Source organism: Dipodomys merriami, unplaced genomic scaffold (genome assembly GCF_024711535.1).
Source record: "Dipodomys merriami isolate MVZ:Mamm:240054 unplaced genomic scaffold, mDipMer1.0.p SCAF_7, whole genome shotgun sequence".
In the NCBI taxonomy this organism is placed as follows: domain Eukaryota; kingdom Metazoa; phylum Chordata; class Mammalia; order Rodentia; family Heteromyidae; genus Dipodomys; species Dipodomys merriami.
The window spans coordinates 24,337,898-24,359,699 of NW_027206290.1; the positions used below are offsets into that span (position 1 = coordinate 24,337,898).

A 21,802-nucleotide genomic window follows, 5' to 3' on the forward strand; every position below is an offset into this window, starting at 1 on the left:
TCAGTACTTTCCTTACTGTTCATGTTACTATCATGAAAAGTAAGGCATCCTTTTATACTCCTGTTCCTAAGAACCAACTTGAAAAGTTAAACTTTGTTTGCACAGTGGCTGATGGGGCAGGATTAAGACTCAGATCCTGTGAGGTCTGTCTTCAAATCCTCCCCTGCCCCAGGCTGCCCAAGAGATCAGGGATGGCTGCCTGTCTAGGCTCCCAACTTGCTTCTGTCAGATATGACGGTGATTGTAAGTAGTTGCAAAGTAGGCCAGTGTGTGGTGTAATGTCACCGTGCGATGCGTGTTGATCATTGCTGTAGCCAAAATTGAAGGGTAGGGTTCAAACTTTTGCATCAAGTTAGTGATTCTGTGGTTCCTCCTTCCTCCCCATGAGTTCTGCTCTGTTTGACCCCTCGTGGCAAACTCCACCAAAACTGAGATCAATGGACATTTTGCCTTCTGAAATAACTTCTTCCTAACACATCCAGCATGAATATACTGCTGTCCTTTTCTCTAAGACAAAAAAGAAATCGCAAAATTGGAATTGGACTGGGGATATTATCTTGTGTTGACTAAGGTAGCTTGTTAATATCACAAGGCATGGAACGAAAGCTAGGGAACACTAGAAAATAACCCTCCTTTTCCCCAGAAAATAGGCAAGGAGAAGAAAGATGCCAATCATGGGTAGCATCACAAATCTTTCTTTCTGTCCTCTGCTTATCCACATTGCGTTAGGAGGCCTCTCAGCCATCTCTTAGAAACTGTGAGTGGCACTAACTCATCCCAAACGAGATCTATCTCTCTTTTCTCTGCTGCAGGCTTCTCATCAGACTGAATCAGCACTTAAAAGAGCTCAGTTCCCACTCTGAAAGGTTATCCTTCCCAAAGCTGGGAAGGGCAGCACTTTAGAAAATGTTCAGGCATCAGCTGAAAAGTAGTCAGGTGAAGGTTAGAGAGTGAGCCACCTAGACCTCTAAAAGAAGTTTAAATTTAAATCAAAACAAAACACTTCCCAAGCTGGGTGCCATTGGCTCACACCTGTAATCTTAGCTACTGTGAGGTCGAGATCTGAGGATCACAGTTGGAAGCCAGCTTGGGCAGGAAAGTCTATGAGACTTATCTCCAATGAACCAACCAAAAGCCGAAGTGAAGCTGTGGCTCAAGTGGTACAGCACTAGTCTTGAATGAAAATGCTAAGGGACAGCACCAAGCCCTGAGTTCAAGCCCCAGTACACAAACACACACACACACACACACACACACACACACACACACACACACACACACACACACACACACACACACACACACACACACACACACACACACACACACACACACGAGGCTATAATTGGCCAGAAACTGTATCAGAACTCTGGAGATGAAGCAATGAGTCGAATGACCAAATAGATCATGTGATAGGCTTTTACAATAGCCCAGGATCCTGGAATTGCCAGGCCCATGACCATCTTCAAGAAGGAAGCCAAGAAAACTGACAATTATATACAGAATAGGGTCTCGATGGCACCCCCTGGAGTTCATTTGGATCTGACATGGCACTTTACCCTAGTTACCAGCTCCAAATGGTGACAACAGTCCAGTTTCAATCTGTCTCTTTCCTAACACATTGTCAGGCCACATTTATGCCACTTTCCATTCACTGCCCCTTCCCGAAAAAAATACATTTCTGTAACAATTGAACTAGATTTGGGTCAGTTCCCATCTTTTCATCTTGAAACAGTGTCATCTCCAATATTAGGATACATTCAGAGTTTACATATGAAATAACTAGGATTATGAAATCAAGTTGGATAATTGTAATTTCTTGTTCAAATATTTTATAGAGAGACTAGAGTGAGAGACATAGTGAGTGACCATAGAATTACAAATATACCATGTCTTTTGGTAGATGTTTAAACTTGAAGTCTCTTAATAAAAGAAATTATCACTGGAAATTAACATTAGTAACTGCAGTAAAGAAAATATTACAATGGTCAAAGAATTTATCTAAGAAGTCCCTACACCTAAAAAAAGATTTTTAATTATTTGAACTCAAAATTTTTCCAAGTATCATTTATGTATTAAGTGAGTTGATAACAGATATATAGAGATAGATAGATAGATAATAGATAGATAGATAGATAGATAGATAGATAGATAGATAGATAGATAGATAGATAGATAGATCTGTATGTTGGACTCATGAACACCAAGAGATGTCAATTATGATCTCTACCCTCTTGATGCTAAGTGTGACACTACTGACATTCATTTTTTATTTTTATTTTTGCTGATATTGGGGCTTAAAACACAAGTCCTGTTGCTTAGGTTTTTTTCACTCAAGACTAGCAATCTACCACTTGAGCCATACTTCCACTTCCCAGCTTGTTGATGGAAGAGTCTCTCAGATTTAACTACCCAGTCGGGCTTCAAACCACAATCCTCTAATTTCAATCTCCTGTGTAGCTAAGATTACAGCTGCAAGCTACTAGCCCCTGGCTGACATGAAATATCTAAGGAGAATTCTAATATGGAGATGAAACACTTGAGAATTCTGTATACACACCATATTAGGCAATTTTTAATTAATTTTATTGTCAAGGTGATGTACAGAGAGGGGTTACAGTTACATACCTAAGGTAGTGAATACAGTTCTTGTCGAACACTAATTACCCCTTCCCTCATTTTTCTCCCATTTTCCCTCCTCTCAACCCCCCAAGCTGTAAAGTTCATTTCCAACATAGTGTCTTGTGAGTATCACTGTTGCATTGGTTCACCTTTTGTCCTTTGTCTCACCTTTTTTTTTTTTTTTTGGGTCCGGTCATGGGGCCTGAACTCTGGGCCTGGGTGCTGTCCCTCAGCCCTTCAGCTCAAGCCTAGCGCTCTACCACTTGAGCCACAGTGCCACTTCCGGCTTTTTTCTTTTTGCTTATGTGGTGCTGAGGAATCGAACCCAGGGCCTCATGCATGCAAGGCAAGCGCTCTACCACTGAGCCACCTTCCCAGCCCTTGTCTCACCATTTTGTGGTTCCCTTCCCTTCCCTAATTCATATAAATGTATATACAACATATAGGGTACCAAAGTGAAATACAGATAAACCGTATGGGAAAAAAGAAAGAAAAACGCAAGAAAAAAGAAATAACTTCACATAGTACATTAACAACAATAAAGAAAAACCTTGTTAATAACACTTTTCCGATGTTTCAGACTTGAGAAAGAGATTCAAGATCTTGAAAGGGATGAACTGCAAATCTCAACCAAAGAAGAAGCAATTTTAAAGAAACTAAAATCAATAGAACGAACAACAGAAGACATCATAAGAGTGAGTCATAACAGATTTTTTTTTTTTTTGCCAGTCCTGGGGCTTGAACTCTGGGCTTGGCTTCTGTCCCTGAGCTCGCTTTGCTAAAAGCTGGTGCTCTACCACTAGAGCTACAGCACCACTTCCGGCTTTTTTCTGTGATTAATTGGAAATAAGCATCTCACTGAAGTGGGTGCCAGTGGCTCACACCTGTAATCCTTACTACTCAGGAGACTGACATCTGAGGATCATGGTTCGAAGCCAGCCCAGGCAGGAAACTTGTGAAATTCTTATCTCCAATTAACCTCCAGAAAACTGGGAAGTACCGTGGCTCAAAGTGGTAGAGCACTAGCCTTGAACGAAGAGGCTCAGGGACAGCACAAAGGCCCTGAATTCAAGCCCCATGGCCTACAGAGTAATTTTTTTAAAAGAGTCTCACAGACTTTCCTGCCTGTGCTGGCTTCAAACTGAAATCCTTCCATCACAGGCCTGAGCCACAAGCTCACAGCTTGATTTTAAAACTATGATACCTTCCCAAATCAATCCACAAGTAATACATAATTTTTCCCAAAATTGTTTCCACATGTAGCTTTTATTTTTGAAACTGAATTAATCATGGAGAATGCATTTTTTCCTTACAGTCTGTAAAGGTGGAGAAAGAAGAAACACCAGGAGGTATGTTTCTGGTCAACCTAGTTCACGTCTAACTAGAATATTTTTTTCATAAATTCACAGAAATTTTTATATTATTATTTTTTTAAAAAGCTAAACGTAATTTGAACTTACATCAACTTTCACAGAGTCAATTGAGGACATCTATGCTAATATCCCTGACCTTCCAAAATCCTACATACCTTCCAGATTAAGGAAGGAAAGAAGTGAAGGCATAGAGGATGACGAACAAAACCGAAAAGGTAAATAACCAGTTGTGCTCAATGCCAGCTTCTAGGTTTCATGTTTTATAGTGTCAGTTATTGGCAGCTTGCCGTAACATCGTATCCCTACTGCTTCTATATTACACATCAGGAGGGACCTATCGTTTCTTTAGTTAGGAAATAGTAGGGAAAACATTTAGACAAAGTACAGAAGAGGTAGCGTCTGACTTGTTGAGTTTATTCATTGGAAAGAGGGTTTGGATGCATCTGGTTTCTCTTCTGCAGGCCGCCCATTTTTTCCCCAAAATTTAATACACTTTTAACCTAGAAAATAATTTATTATAATATGGATCATTATAGAACGAATGACTAAAATCAGGATGTTAAAAAGGCCACTTGTGCCTGGCACTCAAGCAGCTCATGACTGTAATACTATTCAGGAAGATGAGACCTGGAGAATTGAGGTGTGAGGCTAGTTCAGGCAAGGTGTGAGGCCAGTTCATGAACTCATGTGGCCAGCCTTCCCATCTCAACCAACAAAAAGCTGGGTAAGGTAAGACACACCTGACATCCCAACAGTTCGTGGAAAGCAAATAGTAGGAGTGAGGACCAGGTTGGCTTCCATAACATAAACAGAAGATCCTTTTTTTAAAAATAGCAAAAGTAAGCAGGGCGCCAATGGCTCATACCTGTAATCCTAGCTCCTTAGGAGGCTGAGATCTGGGGATCGAGGTTCAAAGCCAGCCTGGGCAGGAAAGTCCGTGAGACTCTTATCTCCAATAAAGCACTAGAAAACCGGAAGTGGCACTGTGGCTCAAGTGGTAGAGCGCTCGCCTTGAGCTGAAGAGCACAGGGACAGGCCCCAAGCCCAGAGTTCAAGCCCCATGACCGACAAAAAAAAAAAAAAAATAGCAAAAGTAGAAAGGGTTGGAGGCATGGCTAAACCAGTAGAGCATCCTTCTAACAAGAACAAAGCTCCAAGTTCAAATCCCAGTATTTGGGGGGAAAAGAGAATAGGGGGAGAGGGAAAGGGGCACGATAAAAATAAGCACTGTAGAAGTAAGCTAGTTCATAAAAGAAAATGTTATATCATTAAGCCAAAGATGGAATTTCTCTCTTAACAGCTTTGTACGCCATGGAAATCAAAGTCGAGAAAGATTTAAAGACTGGAGAAAGCACTGTTCTGTCTTCCATACCCCTCCCATCTGATGATTTTAAAGGCGCGGGCATCAAAGTGTATGATGACGGGCAGAAGTCGGTCTATGCAGTAGGCACAAATCCCAGCGAAGCTCACAATGGCACAGACGGCCTGGCCCCAGTAGAAGTGGAGGAACTTTTAAGACAAGCCTCGGAGAGAAACTCAAAATCACCAACTGAGTACCACGAGCCTGTCTATGCCAACCCATTTTGCAGGCCAACAACCCCACAGAGAGAAAAGGGATCCCCTGGACCAAACTTCCAAGAAAGGACAAAGATGAAAGCCAATGGACTGGCGCATGAGGCAAATGAACACATACACACGATGGAAAATGGACTTTGTGAGAAAAGAAGCAATGATTTCCATCATCTCAGCCCAGGGAGACCAACACCTCACCCTCGATCAATGACACAAGAAGCAGAAGAGACAACCCACATCCCACCCAAGAGGCTGATGTCTCCTTGGGAGGAAGCAAACATGATCCAGGACAAGCATTTACCTTCCCCAAGAACCAAGCTGAACCCCAGCAAAGCAAGAGCTGGGCAGTCAGAACCCCAGGGTTCTTCGCCCACTTGCCAGGAAGAGGAGGAAGAAGATGTCAGGTATAACATTGTCCACTCGTTGCCTTCGGACATGGAAGACAGCGAGCCGGTTACAATGATTTTCATGGGCTATCAGCAGGCCGAAGACAATGAAGAAGGAAAGAAGCTGCTGAGTGGGTATGATGGAATCATCCATGCGGAGCTGGTGGTGATTGATGATGAGGGGGAGGAAGAAGAGGATGGAGAAGAGGAGCAGCCTTCCTACCATCCCATAGCTCCCTGTAGTCAAGTTTACCAGCCAGCCAAACCAACACCACTTCCAAGAAAGAGATCTGAAGTGAGTCCTCAGGAGAACAACACACACCACAAATCTCCCCACAAAAATTCCATCTCTCTGAAAGAGCAAGAAGAGAGGTTGGGCAGCCCTGTCCGCCAGTCCCCTCATGATGTTTCTATCATGGGAGATGGGACAGAGGATCCATCTTTAACAGGTAATAAAAATGACAAGGTCTGCCATTGCTGTCTAGTCATGTGACCAATGTCTAGTCATGTGACCGTCATGTGACAGTCTCTCTGTGTTACCCAACCCTCTCTCTCTCTCTCTTTCTCTCTCTCTTAGCTTCTTTGGTCAACCTCATAGACTAATACACACAGACAGCCTCTATTCATGCTGATCTGAACTATAATCACCACGGTAAACGGCTTAAGTCACTTCCAAAGATAAAGAAAGCAGAAAGAATTGTTGCCTTATTTGGAAGTTGGGTTGGTTGCGTACTCACTTGAAAGTTGTCTGTTATGGCTTAATTCTGTGTGTGAATGTGTGCTGAGTTGCTGTTAAGTTAGGTCACTGGTGACACATCTTTCCCCAGCAGAACTGGATGACAATTTCTTGTTTGTGCCTCGACATGATTTAAACTCTCTACATAAGTTAACAATTTGCCTTAACTTTGCGAGAAAATACAAGGTGGGAAAATATTTTCAGGGTATTTTGCTACTTCTCTGTACTATCTTGTTTCTCTGTACTTTTTATAGTCTTACTAATATTATTTCCTTAATATGTCTACATTTTTGAAACAGAAAGTCCATTTCTCTTACATCAGCTACCTATAACATTTTACTTTAGTCTTCTCTAACTTAGCATATTTTTTCTTCTTTTTTATTATTTGCATTTCCCATTGTCTATGAAGTTTCTATAGCTTTGTAGCTATTTAATTATCTTGACATTGAATGAAGTATAATTTGAATATTTTTCCTACCAACTTGATAGCTCTTCAATTTTAGATTCCTTAATATCACTGAAATATCACATTCTACTATCATTTAGAGAAAACAAACAAACAAGAACCTGACCACATAAATTAGAATATCTGTGTTTATCACAACTGAAAATGTAAATCAAACTTACAGGTACTGGGATGTTAGAAAGGGTTAGTAATTTTAAATGCCTCTAATTAAAGAAGTCTCATCAAACAGCAATAAATATTAAGTACTAGCTAGTCCCAAATAGACTAGTTATAGAAGAATGTCAGTGTCTTAATAATTCAAGGTAGTTCTTCATCAATAAACCCTAAAGCCAATCTGGGGTTGCTAATAATACAATAAAAAGGAGTCCTCTCTCATTCTTTACAGGAGTTAAATTAGGTGTTAGAATTTGAAAATTAGGAATCTGAAGCATTTGTAATCTTGGGAGATGTGTCCACCTTGATTATCTTCCTCATTCATTGGAAATGACCATGGAAACCAAAGAATACTAAATTTCTTTCTGTTTTGAGAAGGAGCTTTGTTTGCTGATCACATTTTGCATCTTAAATTCATTTTTAAAACAATACAGGAGACTTCTACCAAAGAAAACACAGTCAATATGGCCAACAGCCATGACATTATCCGCAAATAATAATTATTATTAATAATTATAATAATCTCCCTTTTTAAGTGTGGGTACTAGCCAGCTCCTCTCAAGCAGCCCCAAACCATGTTAACACATTTACCCTCAAGAAAAATGGCCGGAAGTGACTAACATTTCCAGACAACACTAACCACTGGGACTGAACTAGAATAGTGAAAACAGGAAAACCTATTGGAGACAAAGTAACAATACACAGTTCTGTGCTATCAATCTAAGTCCAGTACAAACAGAATGCTCTACATTCCATCGTGGCATTGTTTTACATCCCTGTTTTCCAACTCCAAACACGTATTTCAGAGCTGATAAATTGAAATGAGTTTTTAAAATACATAAAACGTTAAGTCTCCTATCCTGGGGGGAAGGGGGTCTCCATATGTACAGAAGACACAGCTCCCAGGGTACTTTCATTCCACATGCACAGATCTTACCACAGCCCTCTGAGAATGCTTCTGATACTGGAAAAGCCACCATTTAATTCAATTCCTCTATTTATAGAATAGGTCTCCTATCAAATAGAAATAGTCCCAGCAGGCATAATAATTTAAACTTTTTTGTTTCTTTTCCCTTGGTATAAATACACTTGAAAAAACCTTATCTAAAAGGCAATGTTTTGGCTGTATACCAGTGACTCACACCTGTAATCCTGGCTACTCAGGAGGCTGAGATCTGAGGATCGAGGTTCCAAGTCAGCCAGAGACTCTAATCTCCAGCTAACCAGCAAAAAGTTGGGAAGTGAAGATGTGGCTCAAGCAGTAGAGCACAAGCCATGAGTAAAGCCAAGACCTTGAGTTAATCCTTAGTACTAACACTAATTAAATAAAGTGATTTTTTTTTAATTTGGCAAGCCGCATGCAAGAAAAAGTATAGGACTGTGGACACTTGATTTTTCTGAAGACAAAAATTTTCTAGTTCAATTTTGGGTCACACACACACACACACACACAATTTGAGGCAATGTCATGCCTTGTGCTCATGTAATGATAGCATAGCTATAGACTAAGATACAGCTCAATGCCCAGACATGTCTGCCATTGTATGACCCCCAGAAAGTTTTTCCTGGGATCCCCACTACCTCCCAGGGGCCTGCCAGCCACATAGCTGGCAGCCCCCTGTCAATGGCAGGTCTAGCTCCATGCTGCCCTTTGAGAGACAGGAATGGGATTCCAAGATGAAGATGGGAAGCCTCAGCTTTTCATGCTGGAATTGGCAGCCTTGTGGCAGCCAATGGGATCCAGGAAGGAGAGAAAGGACAGAAGCTCTCTTCCTCTAAGGTGTCCCAGTTGCTATGGGGACAGAAGGTGGGGCTTGTTAGCTGCTGCACCATTGCCAGCGTGCTTTCCTGGGAATCCATACCATCTCCACCTGCCATTGGCTTGAAGGAAGGAGAGACAGGAACGCTGACTAACAAACTTTACCAAATGTCCAGACACACAGAGGTATACCTGATTCACAGAATCACAAGGTGATTTTGCTCCAGCCTTAAAAGAGACCTTTCAAAAGGCCCTGACTGCTCAGTTTTGCCACTGGTGATGTGGAGGTCCATAAAAACTAAGAAGGGAAGTTTGATGAAGCCTCCGTGCCCCTTCCTCTGTCACCCTCCTGCTGGGCAAAACCACAGCCTCTCCTCTGGGCCACAGAGCAAAGGAGATTCTCTCCATCCATCCTAAATCCAGATGCGGTCACAAGAAATGTGACTGAGTCAAGTGTCAAGTTGCAAGGGAAATAATGCCCTCTAACTTCAGTGAAATGAAAGTATTTTATATGCAAGTGGAAGGATGATAGAAAGGATCACAGGGGTGTTCCAAGATTGGTCTTCCATCCCTCCTTCTATTTATACAAAAGGCCTTCTTAGAGATAGGGTCATTTCTTTGGCTAATGGATAGCTAATAAATGGTAGAGAAATGAGAAAATATGCCTTATTGTTTCATTAAACAAAATCATGCATTTAGTAAAAAAAAAAAAAAATAGCTTGTTCTTGGACCATTACACATGAATGGAACAAGACATCATTAAAGTGATTATTAAATCAGTGCCTTGCAGTTCTGAATGTGACCAAAGCAGCTATCTATACCTTGCTGTCTTAAACATTAAGGCCTGAGACAGGGTGTTACACATTCAAATTGGCAATCTAAAAACGCTTTCTACAGCCAGCCTATCAGCAGCAGATTTGTAGGCATATTTATTTTATCACAATGTTTTTATCTGTGTGCTGGTACGAGGGCTTGAACTCGGTTCCTGGGCACTATCCCTCAGCATTTTTGCTCAAGGTTAGCTCTCTACCACCTGAGCCACAGCTGTTTTTGGTGCTTAATTGGAGATAAGAGTCTCGCCGACTCTTCTGCTCCCAGCTGGCTTCAAACCTCAATCCTCACATCTGAGACTCTTAAGTAGCTAGGGTTACAGGCATGAGCCACCAGTGGCCCAGCGTCTCACTTGCCTGATGTTGCTCTACCACTTAATACTTCCACTTCTGGCATTTTGGTCATTAACGAGAGATAAGCATCTCATGGACTTTCCTGCCCAGGTGGGCTTTGAACCACAGTCCCTAAATCTTAGCTTCCTAAGTAGCTAGGATTACAGGCAGGAGCCACCAGTGCCCACCTGTTGGACAACCACTTTTAATGAGCTCAAAAATAACCTAAATATAACTGAAATGTTAATATCTTTTTTGTAGTAGTACTGAGCTAAGAACATGTGCAAAATACAGTCATTGACCTAAGAAATGTCTGTCTGTGTCTAGTTGAAAGAGTGTGAGCTAATTCTGTATTCATTCCATGTGTACTGTGCTTGCTCTACTAATTCTTCTAATCTTTGTAGAAATAGGTTCCTTCTAGTTCTGAACCTGCTTCGGCCTTAAGTTAACCATAGCTTAATTATTTCTACTGTCTTTCTGTGCTACTCAAACAATGCTTACATGATCGGATAAAACCGTCTGAGGTATGTTCTAAACTTTCCTGCCTTCTAAGAAATAGTCATTTAGAGTAACAATGAAGATTTTTTAATATATATAACCCTATGTTTTTCTTTAATCTACAGCGTTAAGGATGAGAATGGCCAAGCTTGGGAAAAAAGTGATCTAAAGTCAGTGCCACCTCTGGAAACTTCCTGCAGAGAAGAAACTAAGAAATGTCGGCAGATTTCTCTTCTGGATATTTTTTTTTTGCTTCTTTTTCTTTTATCCTAATGTTCAAAAATAATTATAATTATACTCGTTTTAAGCCATGTGAATAAATGGTAGTCATTATTTGTGGAAAAATTCCAAAGAAGGAAACCTAGAGGAAAAAAAAAATCAACGTTTAACTTTTCCAATGATTCAGCAAAGGACGGGGTGGGGAGGGAGGGAGGGGGACCAACATTATTTTTGCTGCATTGATACCAAAGTATTTCTGCCAAGAGCTTGATAAACTTAAGAATAAAGCTATTTAGAATATCTCATCTGTGTAACATTAACTGGCATTGTAACTTGGCTAGCATCAAAATGGAAAGACCTTTATACCTCGTTACAGAAATATTCATTTTCACCTCTGACAAGTACACACGTTGCAAAGCAATTGTGTAAACGGTCAGGCAAGTGTGCCCACTTGTGAAAGACCTAGGAGTGAGACTGGCTTGGTAGAAACTCAACCAAAAGATGCATGTAATCATTCACCTCATACTTGGAGATTCGTGTTGGTGTTGTCTTGCCAGCTTGCCCAATGCTGACCAGTGGTGAACCAGCCATATTTATTCTTCTCAGATTATCGCCCTTCTTTTTCACTCAGCTCAGTGTGAACCCCATGACCCATTATGACCGAAGGGAGCTGATTAAGAAATTCTGACGTTCTCTAAGAGCACAAATCTGGTCTATGGGGACAAGTTAGGTTATATTAAAACTAGTAAGAGTTGAACACTGGTGACTTTCTGACTTGAATCCTAGCTACTCGAGAGTTTGAAATTCAGAGATTTATGGTTCCAAGTCTGCCCAGGCAGAAACTTTTATAAGATTTCATCTCCAAAATAACTAGCAAAAATGGGCTGGAGGCATGGTTCAAGTGGTAGAGAACCATGTGAGCAAGCAAACTAAGGAAGTACAAGACCGAGTTCAAACTGTGGTAATGCAAGGGATGGGGTGGCAGGGTGGGGAAGGACTAAGAAGAGGACATATAGCATGTTATTCCTATGGTAGACTGCCTACCAAGCATGAGGCCCTGAATTCAAACCCTAGTACCACAATAAGAAAAATAGGGGAGGGAGGCATATCGTATTATCCCTGTGTTCTTTGCCAAGATTTTAAATCAATCCTGCTTTGAAGCATATACGTGGGTCAGTAAATTCTCTTCTCTCATTCCTAGCCTTAGCTATCTGTCCTCCATCCAGATTCGTGCTAGTTTGTATTGCCCAGGAGAGATCGCCCTCTGCTGGCATGGAGTGTTCTGGGCAATCAGCAAGTTTACATTTCTGAGGTCTTTTGAATAAACACCCTAACCCAAGGGCCAGGGGACACCTACCCTTTCCTGACCCTGGCTTTCACCATGGCTCTACCAGCTTTATGAGTCCGGCATGGACTTTCTTTGAAGCACACACTGCCCTTATGGCTACAGGAAATAGGGCTCTTCAAGCATGCCTCAGAGCCTGCCGGTTTTCTGTCATAATCCTTTAACTTCAAGGTTTCAAAAGCCATTGTCCAAAACTGCCATCTCCACAGCACGTGTCAGGGTATGACAACGCATTGGGTCCACCTCAGACAAATGGGGGCAACTAAGTAACGCCTGTTTCTGCTGTGCTCACATAAGAAGTGATGACCTTACTGTCTCTTACAACAGCGCAGTAGTAACACTCATAGCTAAATTCCCACTGTGCTCAGATGTCCTTCGTGTTCAGCTGATGTCCTTTTTCTATTCCAAGATCCCATGGTGGCAGCCATGTTGGTTTTACTTGTCTTGTTCCCTTAGCTCTCTCTTGGTTGTGATCATTGTTCAGACTTGCCCTCTGTGTGTGTGTGTGTGTGTGTGTGTGTGTGTGTGTGTGTGTGTGATATGACCTCAACAGAGGTGAAAGTGGTTGGCAAGGAATTCAGCAGTTGGTCTGTAGAGTGTGTACTATTGTATTTTCTGGTGTTTTTCCCATGACTGGGCTGCAGTGATGGTTCGGGGGAAGACCATGGAGGGGAAATGTCATTTTCATCACATTCTTCCCTGAGCAAGTTCTTACCACTAGGTGGCCAGGCTGCAGGTCAGCTAATCAAGTCATGCCACACTGACTCTTTTCCCCTTTTGGAGAGGAACACAGCAAAGCAAAACTCTTGGTTGCTGAAGTCCTTCTGCAGGTTCTAACACTGGAAAATGTGTCTCTTTTGTAAGTTTCATAAGTGTCTTTTGTAAGTTTCCATGTAGAGCCTTGTATTTGTTAAACCTATTCTCTTGCAGGTATGGACAGGTACTGGTGGCTCACACCTGTAATCCTAGATGCGTAAGAGGCTGAGATGCAAAGATCAAGGTTCAAAGCTACAAGGCAGGAAAGTCTGTGAGATGCTTATCTCCAATTAACCAGCAAAAAGCTCAAAGTGGAGCTGTGGCTCAATAGGTAGAGCAGAGAAAGTTAAGCAAGAACACAAAATTCAAGGCTCAGGATTTAAACTCCAATACGAACACAACAAAATAGTAATAATTTTTCAAGGTTATGATGAATCAGATTCTATTTTCCTAGTTTCCAATTTTTGATTGTTCACTGGCAGTGTTTAGAAACATCCTTGTAGTCTCCTTAACCTCTTTCAGTATTGGTTTTAGCAGATTCCTGAGGACTTGCCAGGTAGAGGATTATGGTATGTCTGGACAGATGATAGTCTTCTTTCTCTCCCTCCTGGATGACTTGGACTTCCTTGCCGTTGCCTGAGTGTCCTTGCTAAAACCTGGATATGCTGCTCGGGCACAGTAGAGACACCATTGGCTCTTCTCATGCTTCGGACCACAGGGGACATACTGAGTAACTCATCTAACTATCCTATGAGCTGTAGGTTTTCCCGGGGCTCTTTCATTAGACCCATGCATGCGACCAGGAGACAAACTACGATATGGACAAATAAGGTTTAGAATCCCCTCCTAACATTTGTTTCCAGGATCATACCACCTTACCTCTAGGAGCAGCAGCTGCACTAACCATCAGTCCTCTGGTCTTTTTTTTTTTTTTTTTTTGGTCAGTTGTGGGGCTTGAACTCAGGACCTGGGCAGTGTCCTTGAGCTTTTTCACTCAAGGCTAGTACTCTACCACTTTGAGCCACAGCGCCACTTCCCGTTTTCTATTGATTCATTGGAGAGAAGAGTCTCAAGGACTTTCCTGCCCAAGCTGTCTTTGAATCCCAATCCTCAGATCTCAGCCTCCTGAGTAGTTAGGCTTACAGGCATAGCCACCAGCGCCTGGCCCTCTTACCTCTTAAACCAGAAAATGTTCAGTTTTGCCACTGGATTCCCTGCTACCTGGGGTCTGCACTGACTGCCACAGCCCTGAGGTTAAAAATCAACATCAAGGAGTTTGCTTCAAGTAGCTTCCTTCCTCTCCAGATGGTCTCCTCACCAGGTTCTTCCTCCACCCCATGCCCAGGGCCTCTGCGTAACTGCATTATTGAAGTTCATAGTGGTTTTGCAGAAGAGGCAGCCTGGTGTGACAGATCTTGCTTAGACATTACTTACTGGCAGTGGACATTGAAACTTGGGATGTATGGTTTGCAGGAAACTCTTAGTAATCACCATATGAGTGTTTGGCTGAAAACCTAAAAATCTATTGAGGTACTCCACAGGAACCCTTAGATAGTGTAATCTTTTACATGTGAAATAGAGATCACATATAAAAGATAATTCTTCTTAGTATATACTGTAAGACCCTTCTCCCCCATAATCATTAGTACAAGACCAAATAAGAAGTTAAACTGATACCAAGCAAATAATAGTAATAATAATAATAATAGTAATTGAGAAAAAAGAGTAGTGGGAGAGGGGAGTGGGGGGAGGGGAGGGGAAGAGAGGGGAAATAGAATAAAGGAGGTTAATAGAAAGATCTTGAGGGGAAGAAGTGGGGGTAGAGTGGGGAGAAGGAATGGGGTAGAACAGGAGCAGGAATATTCATTAGACAGGCAGCTTACAGAATAAGACAAATGTCTTAATATGTGAAACTTACATATTAAGTTACATACATATTAAGTTCTTAAAACTTACATATTGCGTCCTGCTAAAAATAAAACAAAAACAAAAAAACCTCCAAGCCGGGCGCTGGTGGCTCACGCCTGTAATCCTAGCTACTCAGGAGGCTGAGATCTGAGGATCGCGGTTCAAAGCCAGCCCGGGCAAGAAAGACCATGAGACTCCTATCTCCAATAAACCACCAGAAAACCGGAAGTGGCTCTGTGGCTCAAGTGGTAGAGCGCTCACCTTGAGCTGAAGAGCTGAGGGACAGCGCCCAGGCCCAGAGTTCAAGCCCCACGACCGACAAAAAAAAAAAAAAAAAAACAAAAAAAAAACCTCCAAATGTCGCCAGGTGCCAGTGGCTCACGCCTATCATCCTAGCTACTCAGGAGGCTGAGATTGAGGATCACGGTTCAAAGCCAGTCTGGGCAGGAAAGTCCATGAGACTTTTATTTCCCATGAACCTCCAGAAAACCAGAAGTGGCGCTGTGGCTCAAGTGGTAGAGCGCTCACCTTGAGCTGAAGAGCTGAGGGACAGTGCCCAGGCCCAGAGTTCAAGCTCCACAACCAACAACAACAACAACAACAACAAAACCTTCCAAATGTTTTTCACTCAAAGGTGCAATCCAAGAGCAATACCAAGACAAATATTCTGCCCACTGAGGTGAATTCTACATAAGCTAACACAACCATTTTAACTGGTTCACAATCTCGTGCCACTGTTACCTTTAAGCAGGCTGCCATTTAACAAAGCAGCTTTTGAATGCAATCTATCTTGCTCCATGACCCCTGTCATCACTTTCCTAATTGAGTAATAATATTCCACTGTGGGGAGCATACTACAATCCATTCACCCATTAACTGACTTGAGTTGATATTACCTTCAGCTATTGCAAATAATAACACCACAAGCATTTATTCTCCATGTTTAGTATTTATTTAGTCTTACCATTGTTCACCAGGATTGAGTATCTAGTTCAGTGTATTTTATTACATTCTCAGTGTTGTACAACCATCCTCACCCCCCCCATCTCTAGAACAAACCCAGCATTCATTCCCTCCCAACTCCCATGCCCCTCTCCACCCACGCCACTCCCTGATGACCACCGCCCCACTTGCTAGCTTCCACTCATCGGACACCTCTGGCAGCCATATTGAATTGCAATCATCCAGCAGTGGTCCTTTTGCATCTGGGCCTACTTCACATGGCATGTTTGCGACCATCCATTGGTTTCAGGTAGTACAAAGTACACATCTTATATGTAAAAAGCAATAAAGTGTAACACTGTAGTAGAATGTCAATAGCATCGGTGACCTGCACAAAGCCAGCACCATGGACCAACACCATGCTATTGCACCTCATGGGGCTCCGTGAATGGAGCTTTGCCAAGAAACAGACTGGGCTCACCAGAGACCAGACCTGTCCACCATGCAGCTCGCACAGCAAGCCAATGTGGCTCCCAAGCACTCGCAGTCTCTGGTCCCTTCTCATTTATACCATCAGCTGCCTCTCCTCTTGCCACTTCCCATTGAAAAGGATGATCAGGACAGGAAGAGAGCGGTGTTGGACAGAGCTTTGAGAAAGTTCCAAAAACAGAAGAAAGAATTTGAGTGGGAACTCTGTCCATGAGGTTCTGCTAGAATAAGAATAGAAAGAACATTCCAGGTAGGGGAATGGTACAGGGAGAAGTTACGAAGGGGATGGGTAAGGAAGAATAGGACACCTGTTTTGCACAGGACTCAGAACCTTTCGTTCACACCTAAAATGGATTATCCTGAACAAGGACCTCTCCTGCCCGCTCCCTGCATATATAAATAAAGAAAATGTCTGCTGAGAGCTACCTGTATGTACCCCACAACTTTCCAGCCAGCACCTACTGTATTTGACATTTCCCGTGGTGTCCCAGGGAGGAAGCCTGAGGAATAACTTAACCACATGACAGCCCAAAGTCCTGATTCAAAACAAAACAAAAAGTACTAACCTGAGCATCAGTGGCTCACGCCTGTCATCCTAGCTACTCAGGAAGCTGAGATCTGAGCATCAAGGTTCAGAGTCAGCCCGGGGAAGTAAAAGTCTGTGAGACTCTTATCTCCAATTAACTACCAAAAAACTGGAAGTGGTACTGTGGCTCAAAGTGGTAAGAGGAATAGCCCTGAGCTTAAAAAGCTCAGGAGTGTCAAGACCCTGAGTTTAAGCTACAGTATAGGCACCAAAAAAAAAAGTTCTGCAGTGTATGTGATTCATTTATTCAGTCTCTAGACCACCTGTGCCTTTAAGACTGCTTTCTACAGACCTGTAAATAATTTTTAAGCCTGTTATGAATGCTACCCTAACCATCCTTTTCCAAAAGGTTTATGCCTCAAAATAAACATATTTAATCTTATTTTCTAAAGCATCCTTTCTTTAAAAAAACTGTGATTCTACTCACTACTTTTGACAACACAGAAAGACATTTCATTGGAAAAAAATCACTCCTATTAAAAGAAATAAATTACTCAGACTGGGCTGAAGGCACAGCTCAAGTGGTAGAGCACCTACCTGCCAAGCACACTGAGGCTTTGATAATGAAAAGGAAGGAAGGAAGGAAGGAAGGAAGGAAGGAAGGAAGGAAGGAAGGAAGGAAGGAAGGAAGGAAGAAAGAAAGAAAGAAAGAAAGAGAGAGAAGGGAAGGAGGAGGGAGGGAAGGAAGGAAGGAAGGAAGGAAGGAAGGAAGGAAGGAAGGAAGGAAGGAAGGAAGGAAGGAGGGAAAGAAGGGAGGGAGGGAAAGAAAGAAGAGAGAAAAAACAGAAAGAGAAAGGAGGGAAGGAGAGAGGGAAAGAAGGAGGGGGGAAAGAAGGAGGAAAGAAGGGAGGGAGCAAAGGAAGGAAAAAGGGAAGAAAGGAAACTACTGGATTGTTTATCACAGAAACAAGAACAAAATCTGAGAGGAGTGAAGAATAAGAACTTGGAATTTGTGGGTACCAAACCACTTACAAGAGTCATAATTTGGTCCTACTGAAAAGGTTTTATCCATTGAGATTAAATGAGAGACACTAAGCATGATGGCACATGTCAGTAATCCCAGCCCTTGAGAGGGAAAGGCAGGAAAATCTGAAGTTCACTACCAGCCTAGGACATATAGCAAGACCCTACCTCCAAAACACCAAGGCCTGGTGGTATAGCTCAGTGACTGAGCTCTTGCCTAGAATGTGCTAGAACCTGCTTTCATCTCTGGCACTGCAAAACATCTAAAATACTGGTGGCTCACGCCTGTAATCCTAGCTACTCAAGAGGCTGAAATCTGAGGAGCACAGTTCAAAACCAGCCCAAGCTGGTTTCCAGAAAACTGGAAGTGGTACTGTGGCTCAAATGGTAGAGTGCTAACCTTGAGCTGAAGAGCTGAGGGACAGCACCCAGGCCCAGAGTTCAAGCCCCAGGACTGACCCAAAAAAAAAAAACAAAACACTAAAACAATAAAATAAAAACACTTGAGGGCTGGGAATGTGGCTTAGTGGTAGAGTGCTTGCCTAGAATGCAAGAAGCCCTAGGCTCGATTCCTCAGTATCACATAAACAGAAAAACCTGGAAGTGGTGCTGTGCACCAAGGCCCTGAGTTCAAGCCCCAGGACTGGCACACAAAAGAAATTTTTTTTGAATTTGTACCATCTCTTAAGTCCAGCTCAAAAGAGAAAAGGCACAAAATTTTCACATAAACATTAAGATGAGCTCTTAAAATATAAAGAAATAACATGCAATGTTATAAATACTGAAGGTGAATCACAGCCAAGGAAACACCAACGTGAATACTTTGGTATCCTAGCACCACCCACTGGCAAGATGTCCTCATAGCAAAGATGAAACCTGGCCATATACTATTGCAGAAGTACACTGTCTATATTGATTAGAGCATCAGGAAACTTTTTCCACCCATATAACTATTTCTGTAAGGAAAGAGAGGACTGTTTGATATGTTCAAATGGGTGAGTTCATTACATTTGAGATTCAGGTCCAAATCCCCCAATGCTATAAAGACTTAACTCTCACAGTTGAAACAACAGATAAAATGACATTTTGTCTCTGTGTAGTACAATAAATAGTATCTTTAAGCAGGAGATGCCCACTTGCATCTCATTGCTAATGAAGAAAGTATATTTCTATAATTTAATATTAATAAACATCTACAATGAAGTCAACCCTTCCTCCATCTTTGACTAGAGAAGAATTGAAATACAAAAAAGAAAGAAAGTATCCCCAAAACTGAACTGGAAAACATACTTCCTGTGGGGGACGGGAGCCTTAGGATCAAAGCCAGAGCCTCAGCCTTATTAGGCAAGTGTTTTCTGCTGACCTACATCCCTGGGCCTGAGGGAAAACTTCAGATAAGCCATGAAAAATAGGTGTTTCCTTTAAAGTACAACATCACCTTTGTAAAAAAATATATTTGTGCATATATATATATATATATATATATATATATATATATATATATATATATATGCCTTAATAGCCTTTCGTTTTATCCTAATGATATTTCAATTTCCTAGTTATTCTTGTTTTACTTTCTTCAATGCTAGCATTCTTAAAATTACAACATAGAATACTGGAGTCATTTCTCCTCAAGTACAATGAAGCTTTAAGATGCAGAACTGCACACAAGGCACTTAATATCCGGAACTGTCTACACAGGCCTCTTGCCTTTGCTCTATGAAGACCAGGCTTCAGAACTTCCCTACAGATGTATCCTTGGGTTTCCAAAACAGATGTTGGGGGCTCTGCTGCAGGCAGGCAGTATCAGCTGTGAGTTCCTTTGGTTTGAGGATGATTTTCACCTGGTCCATAGAAAGCAAGGTCTTAGCTTGCTTAGAGACGGCTGATTGCAGAGAAGAACATGATGAGAAAAGTCACATTCCCACTGACATAAATTGCCAACACAGCCTTTTTAAAAGCATGGCCCTGGAAGAAAAATTGAGACATAAGAGCAAGGACCAGCACCAAGCTGTATGTGAATAGACAAGCAATGAAGAATTTACCTCTGCCTCTGCTGACGTCAGAGACTGAAGGATCTGAATTCTGTCATCATCCAGTATTTGCACTGTCAAGAACAACATAGCCTATAAACACCATGCTATGCAGGAACACGGACTTGTACATAAACTAGGGGAAAATAACTGATTCCTCGTGCTCACTGATTCCCAGGAATATTTAAGGCTCTTGCAAACTGGGACCTGTCTCAAAGAACTTAAAAGCTCTCTTCCAGGGACAGAAACAGAGAGACAAAGGGTGAACAAATGTAGCAGTGTAGTCACCAGGCACTGTATTGAAAATGAAGTATACAACTTGTGGGTGGGGACGGGAGGGGAAAACTGGGAGGGAGCTAGAAGAGGTGACATTGTCCAAAAAGAAACGTACTCTTCACCTGACTTATGTAACTGTAACCCCTCTGTATCTCACCTTTATAATTACAATGAAAAAATGTCTTTTAAACCAGTTCTCTTCCTCCACTCATTGACACCACACCAAAATCCTAAGAACCTTTCATTTTCCTTTGTTAATGAACAACTACCAATTATATATGTCTATGGAATATCACATTTCAATAGGTTGTGGAGTTGCTAAATCAAGCTAATTAACATGTGATGACAATCCAGGTTCTATGTATATACATATTTTAATTTGTCAGCTGAAATTCGGGGTGTCATCAAAACCTCAAGAACATAACCCTACCAAGGACCAAAGGAGTGGTAGTACACACCTGTAGTCCCAGTGCGGCTGAGGCAAACAATCTCACATTTGAGGCCAGTCTGGGATACAAAATGAGACCGAGGTTTTAAAAAAGAAGAAGCCAGAGTAGGAGAACAGACATGTCTCTGGCTCTACAAGCTGTTCGGCTACAGCCACACCAACTTGGTCTTGTCCAATCTCATCTAACAGCTGCCCAGGCATATGAACTAGACACCAAGAGTTTCTTGTTTTGAGGTCACACTATTGGAGGCTGACAACTAGATAGGACATAGAGATCTCAGCTAGTTCAAAATGGCTTCCATTCCCCACTCAGTGGTGGCTATAGAGATCTTGGCCCTGCTGGGCATTAAGACCCAACCAGAGAACACTGGCAAAGTAGATCCTGTCTAGCTATTATCACCTAAATTCCAGGGCTCTGGGTCTCTCCTTCCTCTAGTTGTCCAAGTGCCCAGGGTGTGCTGGGTCTTGACCCGATCATCACCCAGAGTGCATGAACTTACCAAGATGGTCTCAGCTGTGCTACCAGAGACCTTTCCCTTACACGTTTTTCAGAAAGCCCAATACTACTGATAGCATAGCTAGCCTGTAATCCTAGCTCCTCAGGAGGCTGAGAACTGAGGATCACAGTTAGAAGCTCGTGAAGACAGAAAAGTCTGTGATACTCTTATCTCCAGTTTGCTAACAAATCTGTGGCTCAAGTGGTAGAGCACCAGCCCTGAATTGAAAAAGGCAAGTGAGAGATAAGGCCCTGAAGGAAAGGAGGGAGGGAGGGAGGGAGGGAGGGAGGGAGGGAGGGTAGGGAATCCACAAGAAAGGGAAGAGAAGGGAAGGGTAAGGAATCACGTGGTAACTAAGAAGCTACTACATAATGATCCCCTACCAGTACCAGGAAACTAACTGAACCCCAGCAGTTGGCGAGAACATGATTCTGCTTCACTCGGCTTTCCTAAAAGTCACCTTTTCGAGAGAGCCAGTAAGCGTGTATCTCCAGGATGATTTCAGTTCCAATGTGCCAGCCCACAAATCCAATCATTGTATAGGTTTTCTGTGGACCAGGAAGGTCCAAAGCTGGTAAATCCATTCCCAGGAACATGGCTGCCACTAAGTAT

General features: G+C 42.2%; 2 protein-coding genes across 2 annotated transcripts in view; one reads left to right on the forward strand and one right to left on the reverse strand.

Moving 5' to 3' along the window:
* Positions 1-11,141, forward strand: part of Palmd (palmdelphin) — a 50,140-nt gene extending 38,999 nt beyond the window's left edge. The window contains exons 4-8 of the mRNA XM_070007800.1: positions 3,203-3,317; positions 3,938-3,971; positions 4,097-4,210; positions 5,296-6,402; positions 10,854-11,141. Of these exons, the coding sequence (XP_069863901.1) occupies positions 3,203-3,317; positions 3,938-3,971; positions 4,097-4,210; positions 5,296-6,402; positions 10,854-10,897 (1,414 nt within the window). The 3' untranslated portion in view covers positions 10,898-11,141. The remainder of the gene's footprint in view (positions 1-3,202; positions 3,318-3,937; positions 3,972-4,096; positions 4,211-5,295; positions 6,403-10,853) is intronic.
* Positions 11,142-19,467: 8,326 nt separating this feature from the next.
* The window catches only part of Frrs1 (ferric chelate reductase 1), a 40,726-nt gene continuing 38,391 nt past the window's right edge, over positions 19,468-21,802 (reverse strand). The window contains exons 14-16 of the mRNA XM_070007322.1: positions 21,651-21,794; positions 19,982-20,043; positions 19,468-19,904 (exon numbers count right to left, since the gene is read on the reverse strand). Of these exons, the coding sequence (XP_069863423.1) occupies positions 19,812-19,904; positions 19,982-20,043; positions 21,651-21,794 (299 nt within the window). The 3' untranslated portion in view covers positions 19,468-19,811. The remainder of the gene's footprint in view (positions 19,905-19,981; positions 20,044-21,650; positions 21,795-21,802) is intronic.